The sequence below is a fragment of the Pezoporus flaviventris genome, unplaced genomic scaffold (assembly GCF_033815535.1).
Source record: "Pezoporus flaviventris isolate CSIRO_AGI_PZ_B2104156 unplaced genomic scaffold, CSIRO_AGI_Pfla_v1 ptg000007l, whole genome shotgun sequence".
Lineage (NCBI taxonomy): Eukaryota > Metazoa > Chordata > Aves > Psittaciformes > Psittacidae > Pezoporus > Pezoporus flaviventris.
Genome location: NW_026892555.1, coordinates 43,057,867 through 43,079,762, shown reverse-complemented (window position 1 = coordinate 43,079,762; position 21,896 = coordinate 43,057,867). Strand labels below are relative to the sequence as shown.

The following is a 21,896-nucleotide window of genomic DNA, read 5'->3' as shown; positions in this document are numbered from 1 at the left end:
AATACAGGTGAACTTCAGTATCCCTGCAAACATGCTGTAGCCATACCTTTTGTCCACTTCCTGGTGAGACTGCTGTTCACATCACAGAATGCCCACCATAGATAGCACTTTAGCAGAGCCTTTATAAGTACTCTGGGAATTGAGCAGGCTGTTTGGAAAAGGCAGGTACATTTGAACAGTGGTTTTTGGAAGTTACAAAAAAGAAAACCACACAACAAAACGCCTCTTAGGTGATTGCCTTTCTTTCTCTGAGAACTAAAAGCAAGCTGGTTTGCTATCCTGAGCTCTTTGGTGATGGTAGGCTTCAGCATCCAGTAGTTTAATCCTTCCTGTTATATACACATATGGGTTTGCTATGGGATATGGCAGAATATTTTGGATTGCAGATCTCTGCAGAGCTTGTCCATTATATCCCAGGTGGTCCAAAGTTATTCTACACAGTCTAGTTGAGATTAGGATGTAGATTTAAATGAAGATCAGAAGCCCTAACCAGACTTGGCAGGAAGGAAAGGATATTGGTTTGCTAGAGTAAATTACCCATAGGAAGTGGTGATGCTGACACTGGTTTCATTTTTTTTGAGTGCTGCTAAAGATACTTATCTTTATTCTGAAGGCTTTAGTCTTTTATGGTTTGAATGCTGGCTGTGAAGGAAGCAGTCTCCTTTCTCTATGCTCTATCCAGCAGTAGTGCTCTTCAGAATATTCTGAAGATTTTTGTATCTGAAAACTGAAGGAAAATATATTCTTACTTCTGGGCTTTTTACTAAAACTCATTTAATCAGAGATGTACTGCCTTGAATTTGAATGAATATTTGGAGTGTATTTGCTTGAGTAAATGGGGAGGGTGTTATGTTGCAGAGTAGAGATATAGTTGTTGTTTTGTTGTGGGTTTTTTTTGTCTTCTCCACCCAGAACTGGCTAGAAAGGCATTTTCTAAATAAGAAAATAATATCCAAATCTTTTATGATTTATTCTCTCTTACATAATTTAAACTGAAGATTCCTTATTTAAGAAAACCTAAAATGAATTTCAGAGCTTGCGTTATGTAAGTCAGTTACATCAAGCAGAAAAACTGAACATTGCCTTTGGGAGAGAGAGGGAGAAGGGGGAAACAAATGCTTGAAAGCAGAGTCTGAGGAATGGAGGACAATTTGGGAACCAGGTTCTCTGCAAACCATGCTGCGGAGAGGCTGGCAAAAGGCACTGGGTACACATGGAGCACCAATCAACCTCAGAGGTTCTCCATGATTGATTACGGATGCTTATGTATGTATATTCAGTCTGGGAATAATGCTCAGTATTTTCACATGATTTTGTCTTCCAGAATGATTGAAGATTGTGGGAAAAGAGGAAATACCATGGCAGAAAGAAGGCAGCTGTTTGCAGAAATGCGTAAGTACTTCCTAGAAATGTTTTGCTGTGATAGACCAAGCCGGTTGCAATGTAGTGTCAGTAAAATTTATACAGACTTTTCACCCCAGGTATCTGATATCTCCATTTCACAAATGGTTTAATATTGTGAGACGAAAATTACAGGACAATGGGCTGATTTGACCAAATGGCAGAAGAGAGGGATTTTCTATATCAGATTTTGTGGTTGTATTATTTTAATCAGTAGCTTCTTGAAATAAAAATGCTGCAATACACAGGTAGCCATGAAGAGGGATAAAGGTCTCCAAAATACTACATCTTCTGTTGGAAATGTCTGTAGTGGGTTGACCCCAGCCAGCTGCTAAGCACAACCACTTGCTTAGTCCCCAACCAGCCTCCAGTAGTATGGGAGAGAATATAGGGAGAGCAAAAGCAAGAAAACACGTGGCTTGAGATAAAGACAGTTGATTAAGTGACTGAAAGAGAGAAAAGAATAACAACAAAACCCAACAGCAACAGGTGATGCAAAGTGGTCACTCACCACCTCCTGAAAGCAGACCCATGCCCGAGCATGTCCGCCTTGGAAGACAAAACCCCCTACCTTCTACTTGCTCTATTCCAGTGTTATTGCTGAGCATGACATTAATGGTATGGGCAGGGTCATTGTCCTGGCTGTGTCCCTTCCCCACCCATTGCTCACTCTCAGCTGATCCGGGGAGGGGACAGAGTGGGAAACAGAAAGGCCTGCGAGCCTTTGTTCTTCAAAGCACTGTTCAGCAGTAGCTAGAACGGTTACGTGTTATCAACACCTTTTTAGCCACAAATCTCAAACACAGCACCATGCAGGCTGCTATAAAGAAAGTTAACTCCATCCTGGCCAGACGCATTATAGGGATTCATATACTATGTACCCCACTTTGGCACATTTTTTATAGTTTCTGGTGAAGCTCTGTGTTCCCTGCAGAACAGTGTGTCACGGATGTGTTACAGTAACAACGGTCCTGTGATTTTCTTGTCAGTCATCTCTTACAACCAGTCCACCATTTCTCAAGGAAATTCTATTACGTATCAAGATTGAGAGTGTTACCCTGGTACTAAATTTACACAAGTTCTGTCTGTAATTACTGAACTTTCTATTATTTGTCCCCTGCAACACAGTAAACAATGACAGAACATCTCCCCCATCTTTGAGGGGAGACTGAGATAAGCATTGCAGGGACTTGAGCAACTGTGCACACTGAAAGTCTGGGATTGTGCTGATGAATGAAATGTGCTCAGGACTGTTCTCCAAGGGTGAGCCCATGGGTGACTGAATGCCCTATGTCTGCACTCCTGAGCTCCCCAAATTAAGGACTTCTCATTCATATGGCCTGCTGAAAATGGTCTTGCTCTGTTCCACTGTGTCCAGTAGGTCTGTTGCGCCCTGTAGTTACTTCAGTTGTCACAGAAAGCTTGCTGTTGTAGCTCAGATGAGTATTTCTCTTGTCTCTTGTGTACGACATCTTGGACCAGTGGAGGGAGGGGTTGTTCTTTTGCCACAAGAAAAAAAGAAAAGGAAAAACAAGAAAAAAGGGTGATGCCAGAGCATAGTATTCATTAGAATTATAGAGAGGACTTGAGCTTGTATAAACTGAAGTCAGTAGCACAACTTCCATTAATGTAAGTTACCTTGAAACATTCCTAAAATGGAAGATAATTACTTAAGACTTTGCTATGAGGATTTATGGTTTGTTCCCACAGATTTGAAGGCCATTTTGCTGTTGGGTTGTTCTGGGGGAGTTAAGAAGGTGTTGGGAAAATTTACAATCAGTAGTTGGAGGCAGAGGAAGGACTGTTTTCCCGTACTGTACACAAATCGATGTCTACTATTTTTTCTTTCACATTTTAGTATTTTGACATATTTACTTGAGTCTGGTTTATCTCATGTGTGCTTCCCTTTGCTATTTGCCTGCCTCCCTTCCTCCTTCTACACAGGCACACAGAGAACTGGGTTCCAAATAGATAAAAAGAGGGGAGAATATTATCCAGCAAGAAAATAGCAGGCAAAGCTTGCAATGTATCCGTTTATTATTTTTGCAGACTGAGAAGTGTTACATGAGGTGAGCGTATTCAAAGGAAACAGAGTGAAATAGTGCCAGTGGGCAAAAAGAAGGAGAGGCCACTGGCAATCCTGTAGGCAAGTTGCAAATTCACAGTCTTATGTGCTGTGCTCAGTCCTGCACATCTTTCCACTTGTTCTTCAGGGTTTCCCATGTAAGTGAAGTCACTTTTCCACACAGGTTGTTTGACAAATAGATCTCTGACTGTGGCAAAATGTGAATCATGATAAAATTATATTGTCTGTTCCAGGGATTAATCAACAAAAACACCTACTCCCCAAATAATAACAAAATAATACCATTGACTGTGTGTAAGTAGTAAAGGAAAAAAAAAAATGGGAGAATAGTCTACTTAAAAGAGTCTTAAGCAGACTACAAGTTTGTGTATTTGGGATTAATACTGCAACCTCAGAAGCTCAGTGAGCCAGAGCCTCACTTTGCTTTGCACCTTTTCATCTTTTTAAAAAGCTGAAGTTTTATAAAGTAGCACTGGAAGTTTTTATTAGTAGCTTTCACTAAATTTAAGAGGGAAAACCTTAAGTTCATATTACTCATCAGTCTTATTTAAAAAGGAAAGACATAGTGTTGCAGGCATTATCCTCTCCTTCACGAGTAAAGAAGTTCCAAAAGTTGTCAATGAGATTCTCATGGAGAAGAGAAAAACCTGTGTAATTTAACAATAAAGCATATGAGGAGAAAACCAAAAAACTTTCCAGATCTGATGTTAAGTAGTTGAAGGTATCTTCTCCCAGGAACAGATGGTGTTAAGGCAGATAACTGGCAAAAGGGAGTAGCTGGGACCCCTGGGAAGATGGTGTGGGAGAGTCCAGTCATTAAAAGAGCATAGTCTGGGGAGAGGGGATAGTATCATTCTCATTTTCATCTTACAGGTCAGAGCACATCTGAAAAATTTGTGTCCAAAGGGTAGCAGATTGTTTAAGAAAGTGTGGGTGAACGACACCAACATGGCCATATGTACAACAGTGCAGCTGAGGGGGCAATCTAGTAATGTCAAGAGGAACCTTAAAGAAGGAAGCATTTGTAAAAACAGGGCTATATTCTTTGTAACTTGGTGCCTTGCTCAACTGAATAGAACAGTTTTTACTCCTGTTACAGGGCCAACCACGATGAAAGAGCAAACACACAAAAATTTAATTGAATGTGTTTCCATGAAATGGGTGATAAAATTAATACTCAGACATGTGTTTCATAGTCCATATTGTAGCTATGAGGCAACACTTCATGTAAGACATACCAACCAAGGAGAAAGATTTAAATCCCGATATCCTCATCTACTTGTTGAGGTTTTGGGGAAGTGTAATAAGGGGAACACAGCAGCAGGAGACCTAAAGACACTGTGCCAGGCTTTGCCCCCATCCTGGTCCCTCTGTACCGCACATGTATGTGAAATAGACACCAGTCAGTTTATACCCATTTCCTGGGCAGCTGCCCTGGAAACATTGCCAGGGACAAGCTATGTGCGAAGCACAGAGCTGACCCTCTGAGGTCTGTCTCTGTTGCAAAGGACATACCAAAATGGAGAAAGGCCTCACACCTTTTGCATTAATTTTGCCCCTTCTGCAGATTGCCATCAGTCTTTACCTTGTTCTGATCTGGCATTTCAGCCAAAGATATTTGTTAATGAGCTTTGCTGTTAAATATTAAAATTAGATGGAGGTTTTCCCTGCTGATGGAGCCTGGCCAAGTGTGTCTTTTAGCCTGCAGCTTGACCAGATTGCTCACGAGTGGCAGACACAGTGGGCTGACTAATCTCTGCCTTCCTTTATAAGTCTTTTAGCACTATCGCTCCTGCCATTCCCCTTTTTTTCCTCACCTCTTTCTGCTCTCCCTGCAAAGGAGAGAGCCTTCAAAATTGTTAAACAGCTCATGTGTCCTCTTTGTTCTGTGGCTTCCCTGCTAACTAAGATACACACAGGTCACATTCCATACAAATGTTGCTGTTACTCTCTTCCACTAGGGGCTCAAGATCTGGATCGCATTCGTTTGTCCACCTACCGAACAGCATGCAAGCTTAGATTTGTTCAGAAGAAATGCAACTGTAAGTATGCTTCTTTCATATACTATTGCTATTAGCTTTCCACTGCACTCCCCAGTCTGTCCTTCACATAAGTCACAAACTGGATCTCTTTGTTTCAAAGGACACTAATAAGAGTGTTTGGGCAGATTTTAGGTGTTAGCCTGTTTATGTAAGGAACTTGTCTCAAACATGCCAGTGATTTATAGTTATAGAAGGGTGGTTCATGATGCAAGCCACAACTTTAATTAAGAAGTATTTTAACTACATTCACCAATTTTCTTGTAAAATAATACTCATGGGTTCTAGCAAGATCCTGCAAATTAAATGCTTTTATAGCAACTGCATGAGAAGAAATGGTGGTTCCAGTCCTCATCTATTCGGGGTGCAGCGAAGTAAATGCAGTGTCAGTCAGCCCCCTTTTTTCCAGAATGACGGCTAGAGACATCTCTTCTAAAAGGGTGAACCTGCTTGTAATCTCTGTATGTCTGTCTTCCTACATCTAGGCTTCATTCTTGAGGAGTTTCTCACTTTATTGATGACTATTAGCACAGTCATGTGTTGTGAAATTTAAAGGGAAAATACATATAAGATCTACAATGGAGTATAGCCTTTCTTTTCCATCCAAAATAGCGTGCAAATACTATGGTGGGTTTTGGTTTGTGTGTTTTGCAGACCTTTTCACACCAAGTCAAATAAGAAATCCTAACCAGGGCAACTCTTGTCAGCAGTAGCAGTAGGAAGAGGACTAATGCAGAGAAAACAAGATTTTTTAGTCTCCATGTCTAGCATGACAGCCTGGCTACTCTTGTGCTACACACAGTAGTAAGTAGTTAAGAAATGCTCACTGCGGATGGAGATTTACTGCCCTGGAGAGAGTTCCTAGTTTTGGGGTTACATCTATCCGCATTATGGAAACGTTTATCTTAGGCTTTCCAAACATACTGGAGTGGCCAAGTTGTGGTGGAAGAGACTCTGGAGAATATTTATTGGGTTATTAGCTATGCAGCTGGTCATTTGATCACTTCTGCAGCACATTTCTCATGGTTTTAAATGTGTTTAGCTGGACTATGAATTGAAAGATTAGTATCACATTATAAGCAGGCTGCCAAACACAAAACCCAGGAGGAGTTTAGCACCTGCCCAGCAGCTGGCTTTTGTCATTTAGGAGGAGATGCATTGAATGACACTATTATGTTGCATTCAGTTGTTCTATTTTGTTAGAAATATATGTGTAAGAGGATGAAATTTTCACTTCATGGTAACAGGATACAATAGTCTGAGGTGAAAAAAGTCTCCAGTTGTTAAGTTGACAGTGATAGCAAAGTCACAGTAATTGCTTTGAAGTTGTGAATGCTCCATCCCTGTCAGTGTTCAAGGCCAGTGGGAGGTGTCCCTACGGTCCTTTCCAACCCAAACCATTCTGATGAGTCTATGATAACTGTATACAAAACAAATAAAAAACCCTTGCAATAGGAGCATCTCTCCCAAGAGAAAAGGTTGAGAGAGTTCAGGTTGTTCAGCCTGGAGAAGAGTTCGGGCAGACCTCATTGCGGCCTTTCAGTTCTTAAATGGGACCTATAAGAAATATCAGACCTCCAGCTCATGTCAGCTACTTTTTCTTTTCCCTGCAGAAATTGCCGCTGTGCACCACCCAGTAGTAATTTCAGGAGAGAGAAAAAAAGGGAAATGGAGGAAGAAACCTTTCTGCTGCATCTGAGCTCTTTTAATTTAGAGGAGAATTTATAAAGAAAAAGCTCAAAGGTAGTTCCACTCCCAGTGTATAGCACCTCCTGTCACTCAAGCCATCCTTGTCTTCTTTCAGCTGTGCTCTCCTGTGTGTCCTGGCACACTGGCCCAGCCTAACTGGAAAAAAATTGCTTAGAAAGGGTGTATTTAAGGGGTTCTTTTAAAGAGCTAATTTAATAAATTGCAGGGAGCTGCTCTTGGCTACAGGCTGAAGGTAGGAAGATGGAAGCAGCTGCTCTGAGAGCCAGAAGTGGCTATTCCAAGAAAAACAGAGCATAGGTTTTATTAGCATCATCTTTTTTACCCGAAGGTGCCTATTACCATAGACAGTCATGGGATATCATTTAAAAGGCAGCTACGCTTATCGTAAACAGGGCACTGTTTGTTTCTGCTGTCTTTAATGCAGACATAGGTTCATCTCCTGGCCTCCCTTTGTGAATTCTTCTCTCAGTACGAAAGGGATGTTTTGCTAAAACTGTCAGGAGCAGGCTGGATTTTACTGTTAAAGTAGGTGGTGTGCAATAGGTAAAAGTGCCTTCATATTCTAAGAGCCATTCTCTCTTGCAGCACTTCTCTGAAACTAGTTAAGCTGTCTGGCCAGAGATTATAGAGGAGGTGACAGTCTACCACCATTTACCAGAATATCACTACACATGTTGCACTTTGGGTACTAACACTGTTGATCAAATTAATTGCTCCAGGGAATTATATCATTTTCAGAAGAGGAAGACTATTTTAAAGATTTTTAGCCAACAGTCTTTGAAATTGCAGTTATATGTTTTCTGATAATTCTAGAAAACTTGTTAAAAGTATTTATTTTAAAAAATTTCTCCAAATATTTAAGCAAGAGGCAGCTTAAATAAAATAAAAGTGAGAAGAATCAGTATCAGTCATTGCAATTATTTCTCAAACAAGACAGAATTTAATCCAGTCCAACCTCATTCTTCAGAAAAGCAAGAAAATCTTCTTAAGAATTCAGAAAATGATAAGTAGATAAATTGGAAAAAGCTCCAACATTATCTATCAAAGAAAAATTCCTGCAAATTTAAGCATTCTCCTTTGTCTATGTTAATGCTGCAAGTAAATATCAGTAACGCTTCCAAATTATTGTCGGCACACCTCTGAATCTAAGTGCCCAAACGTGGGATGCAGTATGTGGCAAAAGTCCCAAAAGCAGGAGAGCCACAACATTGTATATTCGGAAATTCTAAAAGCTGAGCAGCTTTGTTATTTCACCATGAATATGAACTGATTTTAAGGTTCTCTGTTTCTGCTGGCAGTTTCTAAAATTGAAAGTAATGAAAAGACAAACTTTGTAGGTAATGACAAGTACCTTTGAGGATGTGGTGGGTAGAGAAAGAGATGATTGCAGGTTACTGGCTTCTTACCTTGCAGAACACCTGTAGCAATGGTCCTGTTGCAATAGCAGTAGTCTTCTCTTAGTTACAAATACCAACACAAGATCATAGAATCATAGAATCACAGAAGGGTTTGGGTTGGAAGGGACCTTAAAGATCATCTAGTTCCAGCGCACCTGCCATGGACACAGACACCTTCCACTAGACCAGGTTGCTCAAAATGTAGATACCTCTTCTGTGAAAAAAAGAAAAACCAAACAAGCAAACAAAAAAGAAATACTAAAGAAGTCTTGAGAAGATCTTGAAATTTGGGCATGAATAATTCCAAGTGAATGACTAGAGCCTTGGCCAGATGGACCCTGAAGAAAACACTGCTGATGATTACCTCATCTTCAGATTTCAGAATGTAAAGCAGGAGTGTGTAAGCTGACTGTGGCTGCCCTACTGGATCATAGTGGATACAGTTGAATATAGTGTAGGAAATAGCAGCACCCTAATCACTGGAGGTTAAATTTCATTATTTGAGATAATCAAAACAGATAGGAAGCAGGTGCAGAAAACTGATCAAACATGCTACATATTTATTCCGGTCTGTACTGTACAGAGTGTACAGTGTGTATAGCTGACTTCTTCATCATCTAAATTTCCTGAATGTGATTTAAAAGTGGCCCTAAATGGTGCATACTGGAAGAATCAAGGAGGGAGGTGGAAAAACTACAGGTGAGCAACGTGAGCAACAGTGAGAGAACTTGCAAACCCTCTAAACCAATGTAGCTCTGACAGAGTCAAACAGTAGGGTGCTGGCCTTCAACTCCAGCATATCAGAGTGGGTTCTGGAGCACCAAGTATACATTCTTACCGTACAGAATCCCACTCAGCTGCTTGCCACTAGGAAAATGCCATCATGACAAGGCTGGTTTACAGCTGTTTATCCGTAGCATTCAGACACGGAAGTTTAAATAGGCTTTCCCCAAAAGAAGGCATGAAGGATCAATGGCAGCAGTTAAACGTGTCTCTCAACATTCACCAGTATTCAGGAACCACCAAAAAGCACAGTTTATACTTATCCCCAGTGATCATTGTGCAGTTGGTTTATTTTATTATTTCATTTTCAGTGAATTTGTTAAGAAGCTGAGATGAAATACATGTTCACATTCAGATTCCCTCTGGGCTATCTATGGTGGCAGCAGGAGTAGAACATAACAACATATCGTAATCAAAGCCATTATACCATTAAACATCACTCACTAGTACAGAACTGTACAGCTGGAAAACTACTGCTGTCCTTGATGAACTTTCCTGACTGTGTTGTGAAATTATTCTATGACTCTGGCTGCAAAAGCAGATTTTTCTGATTTCCCTAGATCAGAATAAATCATTGGCAGTTGAAAGCTTGGATCTAAAGCCATGCTGGTGACAGTAATGTGTAGCTTAATTAATGCAGAAAAAAAGGGAGCTTGTTTCTCTGGCAGTTTAATCTCAACACCTTGGGGTTTCAGTGTCTTTGTTTCACCCTTCAGTATTCTTCTGTGTGGCTGGGGGGGGTGGTGTTGTTTAAGGTTTTTTTTTTGCATTGTCTTATCCAAGGTTTAGTACAGCTGTTTCCACAAAGGCAGCTGCCATGACTGTGATGGAGACCTTGTGAATGTCTAAGGCAGTCTCCTCCACCTCCACCCTGCTCTTCCTCCTACCTCTCTGTGCTTAAATAGTCACAGCTGAGGCATGTAGGCATGTCAGCTTAATTTCTATACATGCTTTTGGGTGGCCCCTGAGCTCATCCGCCTTTTTACATTTGTTTTAAGTTAGAATAATTTCTCACCCTCTTGAAATATAAGAATTTCCCACTGAAAATGAATGACATGATACTGTAAACATATCATATTTAGATACTTTTCTTAAAGCTTTTTTCCGTCTGTGCTCTTATACCTCCTGTAATGGTGCAGCAAGCTGCTGAAACTGGTTTTGTTCTAGAAGCTGACAATTTGGGTATCAAATGTTATCAGCCTGTGTGAGCTCCTGGCCTCCATCAAGATAGCAAGCACTTTTTTAAAACTTGTTTGATTAGACCTAAATAAAATTACTAAGGTTTGGGTTTGGGTTTAGTTTTTCTTGTATACTGCGCTGGCACTTTAAGTATCTTTTTATCCCATCTCATTCAACATGCTATTCACCGCAAAATGAAAAGACACAGTATCTGGTACATGGAGTAAAAGGAAAGGATGTGAAGGTCTTGATTCCACACTGGAAATGGTGCCGTCACCTTTATGTCCGGGTTCAGCTTTCTCTTCTGCATGACAAAATCTGCACTGATCCTTCATATCCAAAAAAGTTCCCTAAACCCAAAGCTGGAGGCTGTTCAGAAGTGTGCTGGTCTGTCCTGTTGATGCTTAACCACCAAATCTTTCATCTTTATGTTAGTTGATTTAGGAAGTGACAGCTGCTTGTCTTTACTTGAGCAAGACCTCTTGCCACCATAAGATAAAGGCATTCTTTCTCCGAGTCAGTGAGTATTTATTTTCTTTCAAGTGACAGAGTGCACAAGAAATGCTCAGTGGTGAAATCCTCGGTGTGCAAGTATCCCATGAAGATCCTTGTCATGGCAGGAGGCATTCATTATCAATACTCTGCTATTTACTTCTCAAGGACTGTATCGCCTGTGCAGTTTTGTGTTTGTCCCTCCTTTTTTACTCAGGGTGGCCATCAGAAACAGAGTCACCAAATTATCGTGATCACAGAGTTGTTTAGATTAAACAACATAATCCTTCATCACTGTAGGATCCCATGGTTGGTGCTGTGTTCTTGTTGGTTTTTATCGTGTTTTTCATTCTAACTTGGAAGCAATAAAGCACAAGGTACATTCAAGTGGGGTCACAGAGCAGTCAAACTGAATGACAAGCAATGTTGCCTACTGGAGATGTGCAAAAGGTTTGCTTGGCTGCAATTTGAAACAATCTGCCTCTTGAATTCGTGATCATGGCATTCTCATTCTTCTAAACCTTCAGTGATCAGTCTCCTATGAGATTTGATTTGCCTAAAAATTCCTACAGTTTGGGAAAAAAAACAAACACCAGTTTGAATTATTTTTATTCTTCTCTGTTGACTGTCTTGTTTATTCTGTTATCTGCTTATTATTACTACATAGACATAGAGGCTGGAAATATTAGTTGTGTTCTTTGTTTTCTATTTTAACGGAAGCTGAGTCTTACAGTTCACTTACAGCAAATTACATTATTCACATGGCTCAAAGAGATACAGCTTTAAAAAAACAGAAAAGCACTGTGTATTACAAGAGTCAGGATACCATTGTGTAAGTTACTAATTCTGGTATCCTGCAGTACTTGAATAATGGAAAGAAAGATGAGTTAATGATTTAAAAAACTTTTTTGTTCCTTTGTCTTTACCAGAGACTTTAGAGACTAAATGCTTCTGGAACTGCTAGTACTGTTCCATATGGGTTTCCAGGCAACTATGGGGAAAGGATGCATATATTATACATTCTGCATCAATTATTTAATCAAAAGTTCAAAAGGGCTTGATTTAGCATATTCCCTGCAGACAAATCCTTCATAAGGATTTTAGTCTGTAAGTGTTCACTCACAGCACAATATCCTGAAAATAGGTTCTGATTTTCTTTTCCTTTTAACTGTAAAAGTTTATTAATGCACTTGACAGATCCTAATGACTGTTAGAGAGCTGACATGTAACCTGTATATTTGGCATGTTCATTGAGGGACTGATCTTCAGCCTCTTCTTCAGTGTTGGCACCAAGTGTTACTATTATTATGTAAAAGAGTTATGTTATCACAGATGTCTCTGAGTACTTGCTCTTAAAGGCTACCTCTGCAAGTCTGTCAAGATTGATAGAACTATCAGCGGGTATTTGCAATTCATTTTAATGTCAAAAAGAGTGAACCAAGCAAGGATACATATCTTAAACTCTAACATTTTCGTTTGCTTAGAGATTGAATTTTCAAACATAGCCATGATTCCAAGTGACTCCTGTTAAAAACTGAATTGCAGAAGATTGTCAGCTACTGTTACTCTGTCCTTTATAGGGGAAAGTGGTTCCCTTTGAGTCAGAAGTTGACAGACACATAGAGTAGGCCATGTCCCAAGTATACTCACATGCTGCCCTCTGCTATGCTGGTGGCTCAGCCCTGCCTTGTTGCAGACAGCTTTTGTAATTGGATCATAGCTGAAAACCTCTTCTTAGTGACTTCCTGAACTCGGTGAAAACTGCCATTTAGTGTGCTATTTCTGATGGCTTTCCTGATGCAGGTTTTAGGTTGGACGGTCTGTTCAGTTCCCCGCTGATGTCTCTGAACATCTGCTACTAGTAACAGGCATCAGTCACCTTTGTCTGCCAGGCTGTGGATTAGTTACCCAAAACTAGAAAGTTTCTGCACTTTATTTCATATTGGTGCTCCTAATCAACAATTCAAACAGAAGAAAATTAGCTATTATTATTCGCTTAGGACTTTTCTAGACAGACTAAAACTTGCAAAATATATGCAGACATACAATGTCACGGAAACAAACTGATCTTGTGGCAATCACTGTACCTTCTGAGGGATGCTGCTTCTTCATGTGAGAGCTTTTTCTTCTTTCACCCTCTAGTTTTTACCCTCAGACTGTACTGTGTATTAAAGTCTTCATAATTTCCTTGTCCCTTTTTCATGTCATTATCTGTGGTGTTTGCTTTATCTCTGACTTCTCTGCAGACTTCATTCTCTTGGCAGTTCCTTCTCTTTCCTGTTATTCTCTTAGCTCCAAGCACCTTCATGCAAACCCTATCTTACATATGAGTCTTTGTTCCCCTCCCCTGGGCTGTTCTGGTCTGTCGTGTTTGGATATTTTGCTGGGCCTATCCTGATTTCATGTGAGTGCCACTGTAATGTGGTAGAGTGCATTAAGCACTGTGACTTAACACCTGTTGCATGTTGGTCATTCTCTTAGGGGTTTGCTGTATGACAACATATTTATGTGAAAAAGGGAAAAAAAACATAGGAAGTAAAACCTTGAAGTAGCAGTGACTTTGATGATCATGCTTTGTCCTTAGGGAGCTTCAGTCCATCATCTTGAATCAGCTCTGCCTCTCTATTCTATACTCAAAGCAGTAGGTCTTGATGAGTCATACATGAACTCAGTCCATACATGTTTTCTGTGAAACAAAGGACAGTTTTGTATGCCCTTACAGCGGACATAAAATCTGTCCTGAGAAGGTAAGCTGCAGCATTGTGCACTATCTGTGTGTTACAGTATTACATTCAAAAAGTTCTTCTCCATTGCATCTGCTGAGTTGGGTGTTTTGCTGTTTTTTTTTTCCCCTGTCCTTGTTTTTACATTGTCTTTCAGCTTTGGAGAGTAAGTAGGGACTACACAGCTCTCCTGCACCTTAACTACACAGTCTGCACCATCTTGCTGTCTGAACAGTGACTCTGTCACAGTCTCACATAGACAGTTTGATCTGTCTCCAGCCCTTCCTCATTCCCTTTCAGCCTCTGTCTCCAGTAATTTTCACAAGTTAACTTGCTATGAAGCCAGCAGGGACACTGGCTGTCTCTGGTGAATGCTATTCAGCAATAATGGGCTTCTTCAGGATGAAGATGGCAAATAGTCCACAGAAGCAAAGTCAGAGTGTGGGACCTGACATTGTTTTTGCTATAACTCTTTCCTTCTGTAACTCCCAGAGGATGGGTTTTATCATGTTCATTTGTTTTCAGAGTTACATCAAAAGTCAGTTTGTGTACCTGTAACAAAAGAGAAGCTTTAGCTTAACCAATATCTCTTATTTTTATCCACCAGCTGCACCTTGTATGATTTTCTGTAAGTCTTGGTGAGATTTCATAAAGCATTTATCTGGTATGCTAGGACAAATTGTGAGAACAGAAGATGTTTGCCATAAAAATAATTTCCTGCTTTTATCAGTGTGAAGAGACTGCACAATATAATGTCCTCAGTGTGCATTGTTACGAATACAGTTCTGGGAGTCAGCACAATGAACATTCAGCTTCCTGGCATTAATGTTTGTGATATACAGTGGCTTTACAGAGGCAGTTTTCTTTGTGCTGAACCAAGGCATTCCTAGCCTGAATTCAGACTGAATTATGTCTGTGATATTGTTATTGGCAGCAGTGGATTTCTAACAGGGTATTTGCAAGCGGTCTTTGGCACTTTACTGAGCGAAGTGTGGGCTAGTTTCTGGAGAAGTTCTGTGTATGCTCAGCCTTTTCTTGAGTCCATGTGGATGGATAGATGGATGTCTCCTTTCCTGACAGAAAGCAAAGTGAAAGTAACTCTGTTGAACTCGCTGGCATTACTGTGACATGAAGGAATGAATCAGTTGCTCAGTGTATATTGTTTGAGGAGATCGAACTCAATTTCTGTTAAATGAAGCTGATGCTATCATACTGCATCTCTTGTAAAGGTGATGATCTTCTTCCAGTCTAATTTTCCACATTTCATTCATCTATATTTTGCTTTGAAACTCTGTACTATGTGTGGGATTTGCAGGCTATCTTTAAGGATTGCATGTGTAAAATAAGGTACAACAGATAAGTGGCCATGTACTTTGAGACTCTTACTCCATCTAGGGGCCCTGACAACATCATTAAAAAGCTTGTAGCACACAGGACAAAGGATAGATGTGTTGGACTTCACCTAAGTCCCACTTATCTGTCATTTCACATCCTGCAGTCTTGTTTCCTTTCTTACTGTTGCTGATTTTCAAGCTGTGTTTGTATCAGCTGGAGCTTTTCTCCTTTCCTTGGCCTGTTCCTCATTCCTATATCTTTAAGAGATGCGAAGTTTTAGTGCATGACAGTGCAAATTGCTGTGGTGGAGCCACTGCAGTTGCCTCCTGCTGTGGGAGTCCTGGTGACTGAATGAATAAGTGGGGGACTGGGACATGGAGCGGCTCCTGCAGAAGACATTGCTTTGAATGTGAGTAATGGCAGGAGGGCAAACGTGGAAAGACTGTGTGAGCATAAAGCCTGAGTTCAGTCAGATACCCTGCTCATTGCGCAAGAGTTGGACTAGATGACCTTTGAAGGTCCCTTCCAACCCAGGCTATCCTGTGATTCTGTGATTCTCTACAGCTTCTCTGAATCTTCTCTATTGTCTACTCAAATCAATTTGATAACACTAAAAGTGGATCTTCCAGATACCAGGATCCATCTCTCCCTGTCTCAGATCCCAAAAGGTTTTTCGGCAAATGAATCTTGTTGTTTTCAAGTGCTGTATGTGTTTAAGTACTTATGAAATCTTGAACCTATGGCAATAATTAGCACCTTTATTAAGCAAAAGGTTGAATAAGACTAGAGTCTGAACTGTCCTTACGACTTTAGGCGTAAGAAGCTTTTTCACCAAATTCCTCTGTGTCACATGAATGTACTACTTCACAGCAATGCTCTTGCTCTCAGCAGCAGAGGTTGATGCTGGGATTTTGTCCCACAGACCCTCTGGATTGACCCAAACTCTTTGTCAGAGAGAAGCATATGCCCTCACTCCTCAGTATGTCTGTTGTCGCCTGGGGGTGAAAAATGCAGTTCTGGAATCAGGCAGTTTACTCAGGCATTAAGTTCAGCTTCAGGATTTCTCTATTTTTAATAGACAAAAACATTATGGGCCAAATTCAGTCCACATTATGTAGGAAATTATTTAAATTAATAGAATCAGGATCAGCTTAATATGTATATATGTAAAGTATTACGTCTTTTCTATTCAAAGAAATACACAGTCTGTGTTTCATTAGCATTCTGTACCTTGTGTTGCTGTTTACAGGACTGCCAGCCCTAACTGATTTTAAAAAAAAAAGTACAGAAGACAAAATAACCGTGGATCAGACTCTGAAAACCAGGAGATGAGCCAAGGAGGGCTTTTGTCCTCGAGCAGTTCTAAATGTATAATAGCTGCTCGTTCTTTTTCATTGACCTTTGTGATATGACTGAACCGTAAAGGTTGACAATGTAATCTCAACTTGTTTTCTATAGCCATGAGGGAAGAAATTGTTAGAAAGAACTGTTAAATTGTGTATTCTCTTGTCATTGCAAGCTATTTTTAAAAGAAAACAGCAGTTAGTATGAGATTTAGGGTAATACCTGTATCCTTAGAGCTGGTAACAGATACTGCTTCAATATTAATGGCAATATAAATAACCCAATTTGTTAACATTTACTTTCACTTTACACTTGCATTTTGCTGGTAACAGTGCCAAAGCAAGCTGTAGTCTCTCTTGTGGCATGGGGAGTTTTTTAGAGGGGATAGAAAGAGCTGGCAGCAGTTGTATCAAAAGGGAAAAAAATGAAGTTATTTAAGAGGGAAAGATGTAGTGTTAGTTAAACTTGGTGTTTGAAGAAACATACTTCTGGAGGAGATTTTATCACTGAAATAAGGACATTCAACAGGAAGACATTCTGCCCTTTGCAGCTCATGGGTTTGGCATCTTTTGCCTATTACATATGATTGCCTGTATAGGGCATCCACACTGCCAAATCTCCAAGCACATAGTCTTGATTCAACTAAATACGCATCCAGGGCCATTTTCTAGGGATGCACAGCCTTTGATTTGTGTTGGCTGTCTTGACATACTGCCAGTAGAGAGTTAAAATCTTACGGCAAATGTGTGCTGTTACTTGCTAAAAGATACCCAGTAGTGCCATCCTGTGGTCAGGACTGTGGCTACCAGAAAGCTTATGCATTGTGTCTTCTAAAAGCTGGTTTGTCTTGGGTCCTTTCACACAATATGAGTTGTCACAGATTCTAGAATTACAATTTTCTTCTCTTATGTTCAGTCATTTATGAGCTTCTAGTTTAATTTCCTAAGTAGGAGGGCTGGGACATGGCTTTTTCTTTTCTCTAGAAACATTTTTGAAAGTTTCCTTAATAAAGTTTCTATCTATTAAGTTTCTTTTGAAAATCAAATTCAGACACAGTGTCACCCAGCATCGAGGGTGGTTTTATGCCACCTTTTGGGAGTGCAGAAGCTTTTTCCTCACACATGAGATTTGCCATAATACGGTTCAGAAGAGTTATATTTCATTAAAAATTTGAAATGCTGTAATTTCACTAATTGAAATATAAACTGAGATGTAAGGCAATTTGACCTTATTTTATAAAAGAAATGAGAAAGCTTTTGTGTATCATACGTATTTAATGACCAAGTTTTGTTACTTCATGTCCCCATTAATTCTTTGGCTAATTTAAAGCTGACACTTGTAAATCCTATTTGACTATTAAGATAGACTGAGGCTTGATCACACAATGCCTCAAATAAAGCCTTTCTCATTAAAATAATATTATGATGGGATAGCAAGAATAATAGAGATACATAATGTAGGAATACCATTGTCTTTTGGGGAGTGAGATTTATCAAGTTTGTGGCTGTGCCAGCCAGGGCTGCTATTTACACATTGGTCTTTAATTCACAAATACATTTAACTCTTAAACCAAGAAAATTGTGTATAATCAATGAATTTAAGCTATGTGACTTATTAGCAGCAGTGCAGAGTTTTAGTTGAGTGGTCTTTCCTGGCTGTTATCAAAATACTAAGATGCTTAGAATTAGATTTTTTAAATCATTTTATTTTATATATGTCATACTTAATTCAAAGTGCTTTTAAAAGAGGAAACACTTTCTCAGCATCTGGGTGACAAGTAGCTGGCAACGGTTTCCCAGCCCAGCACTCAGGGTGCATTGCCCACTGTTCCCATTTGCAGAATTGACTGTCATTAGTGCCACTCCTTGGGGAGACTGATGGCCTCTTCTGCCACCCACAGAGAGCCCTTCAGGCTGTAGTTATATATAGGTGAGACAAAATAGGCTGGAATTGAAAGCAGGGGGAAAGGAGCTTGTATTATAAATTAAATTAATATGAAGGAGAATTTTACTGGAGATCTTTACATACTCTTACACCTTGGTGGACTTGTCATGTACTGTGTTAAAAGTAAAGAGACCCCATTGTTAGCATTGTTAGCCTAATGGATATTCCTTGCTACTAGCACTTGGCCAGTTTGGCAGACACTTCCAAAATTTGTTTAATGTGCTGTAGAATCTCGGAAGGCTTTAGAATAACTCATTTTTCTTTCTGGGCAGAACAGTAAGTGGGGATACAAGGCTGCAAGCCCAGGTATGTGGACAGGAGAACCTTTAAAACAGTGTTTCAGTTGTACACATCATGTCCTTCAGATTTTCAGACACCCAGTAGCCAGGCTTGGCAGCCATTCAGAAATGTCTTCTGTGGCCAGCACATGCACACAGAACCCAGCTCCTAATGGCTAGTGCATCACTTGTCCAGTGTCATACCACATGGAGATGTGATCTTTGTTGATTCAGTGAGTCCAGACTTAACTCCGCATGCACAGTAGTTTAAAATAAAGATGTTTTTATTGGCTGGTCTGAATATTTACTTCTTTAACCAGGCAGTCCTCCTCACTCTGGGTCTGCACCATTGGGGTGGCCAAGTGGATAGCCTTACTCCAGCTTCCTGCTGGGCTGGTGTGTACCACACACCTGCACATTCTCACAGCACAGGCAAAGAGGTAAACAGGAGGAATGCATGCAGCTAACAGGCGTCATGGATGGAGTGACACACTGTCCCGGGTTCAGCAGTAGCAGTCATTTTTCTCCTTCTTAGTAGCTGGTGCAGTGCTGTGTTTTTGACTTTCAGCCTAGGAACAGCACTGATAACACCAATGTTTTTAGTTGTTGCTCTGTAATGTTTGCTCTGACCAAGGACTTTGTGAGCCTCATGCTCTGCCAGGGAGGAGTGGAACCCGGGAGGAAGCAGAAACAGGACACCTGACCCAAACTAGCCAAAGAGGTATTCCATACCACAGCACGTCATGCCCAGTATATAAACTGGGGGCAGTTACCCAGAAGGGCTAGATCACTGCTCGGGTTGGACTGGGTATCAGTCGGTGGGTGGTGAGCGGTTGTATTCTCTTCCCTTGTTATTTTGCTTATCATTATCACTATTGGTGGTAGCAGTAGTGATTTGTGTTATACCTTAGTTACTGGACTGTTCTTATCTCAACCCATGGGAGTTACATTCTTTTGATTCTCCTCCCCATACCTCCGGGAGCGGGGGGAGGAAGTGGGGGAGTGAGCGAGCAGCTGCGTGGTTCTAGGTTGCCAGCTGGGCTTAAACCACAACACACACTTCATTCATAGGAGAGAAGTAGTAAAATGTTTATTGACATAAAGCAGTGATTTAATAGTTTGATAGTAAATGCAGCAGTGGTTTAACAACATTCGATGGTCAGGTACACTTGATTATTTGCTGCATAGAGGACTGGGTGAGACAAAACTGTCAGGGAGACCCTCCCGTTGAGGCAGGAGGTTTAAAAAGGACCCCCTTGCATCCTAAACTCCTTCTCAGAGGAGAGTTTAGGTGCAGGTGAATCCAGACCTAGTCCCAGACTTGGTCAGCGGTTTATGTGCACAATCAACCCTTTATATCACTTAGCTAAGATTTCACAGTGTAGCATGCTATTAATCACTTACCAAGAATCTGTTGCAGCAAAGAATCTCTGAACCTCAAGGAGTAACCTTTAGAGGCATCCCTACTCACAGGGACATGCTGGCATGCAGCCTGCTGGCATGCAGGAGACCTCAATGGGACCTGGGCTGTCCGCTGTTTATAGAGTGAGATATTGACTCATACTCATGTTTGCATACCAAGCACAGAAGTTAGTTTCTTACAAACTTGGCTTGAGTTGGACCTGGACCAGCACTTTGCGGGCGGGGACCACATGTTGCTCTTGGCCGTTGTGTTGTTACTTATCTCTATCAAATCCACTTTGAGTTAGATGCAGCCATCACAGCTAGACATACCCATTACCACTGCCACTGGTGGTTATCACTTGAGCATAATTACAGGAAGTAAAAGTCTGGTTGCAGGGAGAGCACATCATCACAATATGGGATTAACTGAAACCATGGCTCCCTCTGAGATCTGTTGGCATTCAAGGGAAAGCTTGAGGTTATGTCTGAGTACACAGAGTGTCACGAAGGCCCCTCTGTGCACCTCACACAAAACCTTTTGAGGGTGTGGAGGACTCCTTCCCAAGCATTCATGAGACCTCAGGGCAGGCTCTGGGTTGCTTTTTAACTTACTGTGTGTCAGAAAAAGGGCTTGGAGCACAGTTTACTTTAGCAGTGGCTTTAGAGAAAAATCAATGTGGCAACACTGATTCCTCTCTTGTAAGAGTTATTATATGGTTTTGCAGTGTAAGTTCATGATTAGACAAGTACATCACAGAATCACAATCTCAGAGGTTAGTGGGGATCTCTGGAGAGAGAACAGATTGCTCAGGGCTGTGTCCAGTTTGGGTTTGAGTGTCTTCAAGGATGGAGACTCCACAGCCTCTGGGCAGCCTGTCACAATGTTTGACAGCCCTACAGGGGATATTTTTTTCTTGTATTTAAATGCTTTCCTGTAGTTTAATTTGTGTCCATTTCCTTCTGTCTTTTCTTTTTGTCCTTTCCCTGAGAATAGCCTGGCACTGCAAGTCTTTACTGTCTTGCATCAAATGTTTCTACACCCTTACAAAGTCCTCCTGAGCCTTCCCTCCTGTAGACCGAACAGTCCTAGCTCTCTCAGCCTCTCCCCATGTGACAGTTGCTTCTGTCCCTCCATCATCTTTGTGGCCCTTTGCAGGACTTTGCACCCAGAGGTCCAGATGTGTCACCAGTGCTGAGTAGATATGTAGGATCACCTCCCTCCATCTCCTGGCAATGCACTGTCCAGCGTAGCCCAGGAGGATGTTGGCTGCCTTTGCTGGTTGGCACCTAGCCTGTACATGGGGTTATTCCTTTCCATGTTCAGGACTTTATTATTTCCATTTGTTGCACTTCACGCAGTTCCTGCTAGTGTCTTGTTCAAGCCTGCTGAGGTCAGTCACTCTGAATGGCAGACCAGTACTCTGGTGTATCAGGCACCCTCCCCAGTTTTGTATCACCTGCAGACTTGCTGAGGGTACACCCTGTCCCATCATCCAGGTCATTGATGAAGGTGTTAAATGGTTAAGGCCCCCCTATGAAGCCTGGGGCTATACCACTAGTGTCGGGCCTCCAACTGCATTTGATGCCGCTGATCACAAGATTTTTATCTTATCTGTTCAGCCAGTTTTCAGTCCAGCTCACTGTCTGCTTATGCAGCCCATACTTACTAGTTTGCCAGTGAGGATATTGGTGGACACAGTGTTGAAAGCCTTGCTAAAGTCAGAATAAAGAACATCCTCAATTGTCCCTTGTGCCCCCCTTCCCCTCACTGTGAAAGGCAA

General features: G+C 41.0%; 1 protein-coding gene across 26 annotated transcripts in view; it reads left to right on the top strand.

Annotated features, from left to right (window-relative positions):
• DTNA (dystrobrevin alpha) overlaps positions 1-21,896 on the top strand; it is a 230,824-nt gene that overhangs the window by 127,646 nt on the left and 81,282 nt on the right. For all 26 annotated transcript variants that reach the window (XM_061448537.1, XM_061448530.1, XM_061448534.1 and 23 more), the window contains 2 exons: positions 1,325-1,392; positions 5,449-5,529. In XM_061448537.1, coding sequence (XP_061304521.1) covers positions 1,325-1,392; positions 5,449-5,529 — 149 coding nt within the window. The remainder of the gene's footprint in view (positions 1-1,324; positions 1,393-5,448; positions 5,530-21,896) is intronic.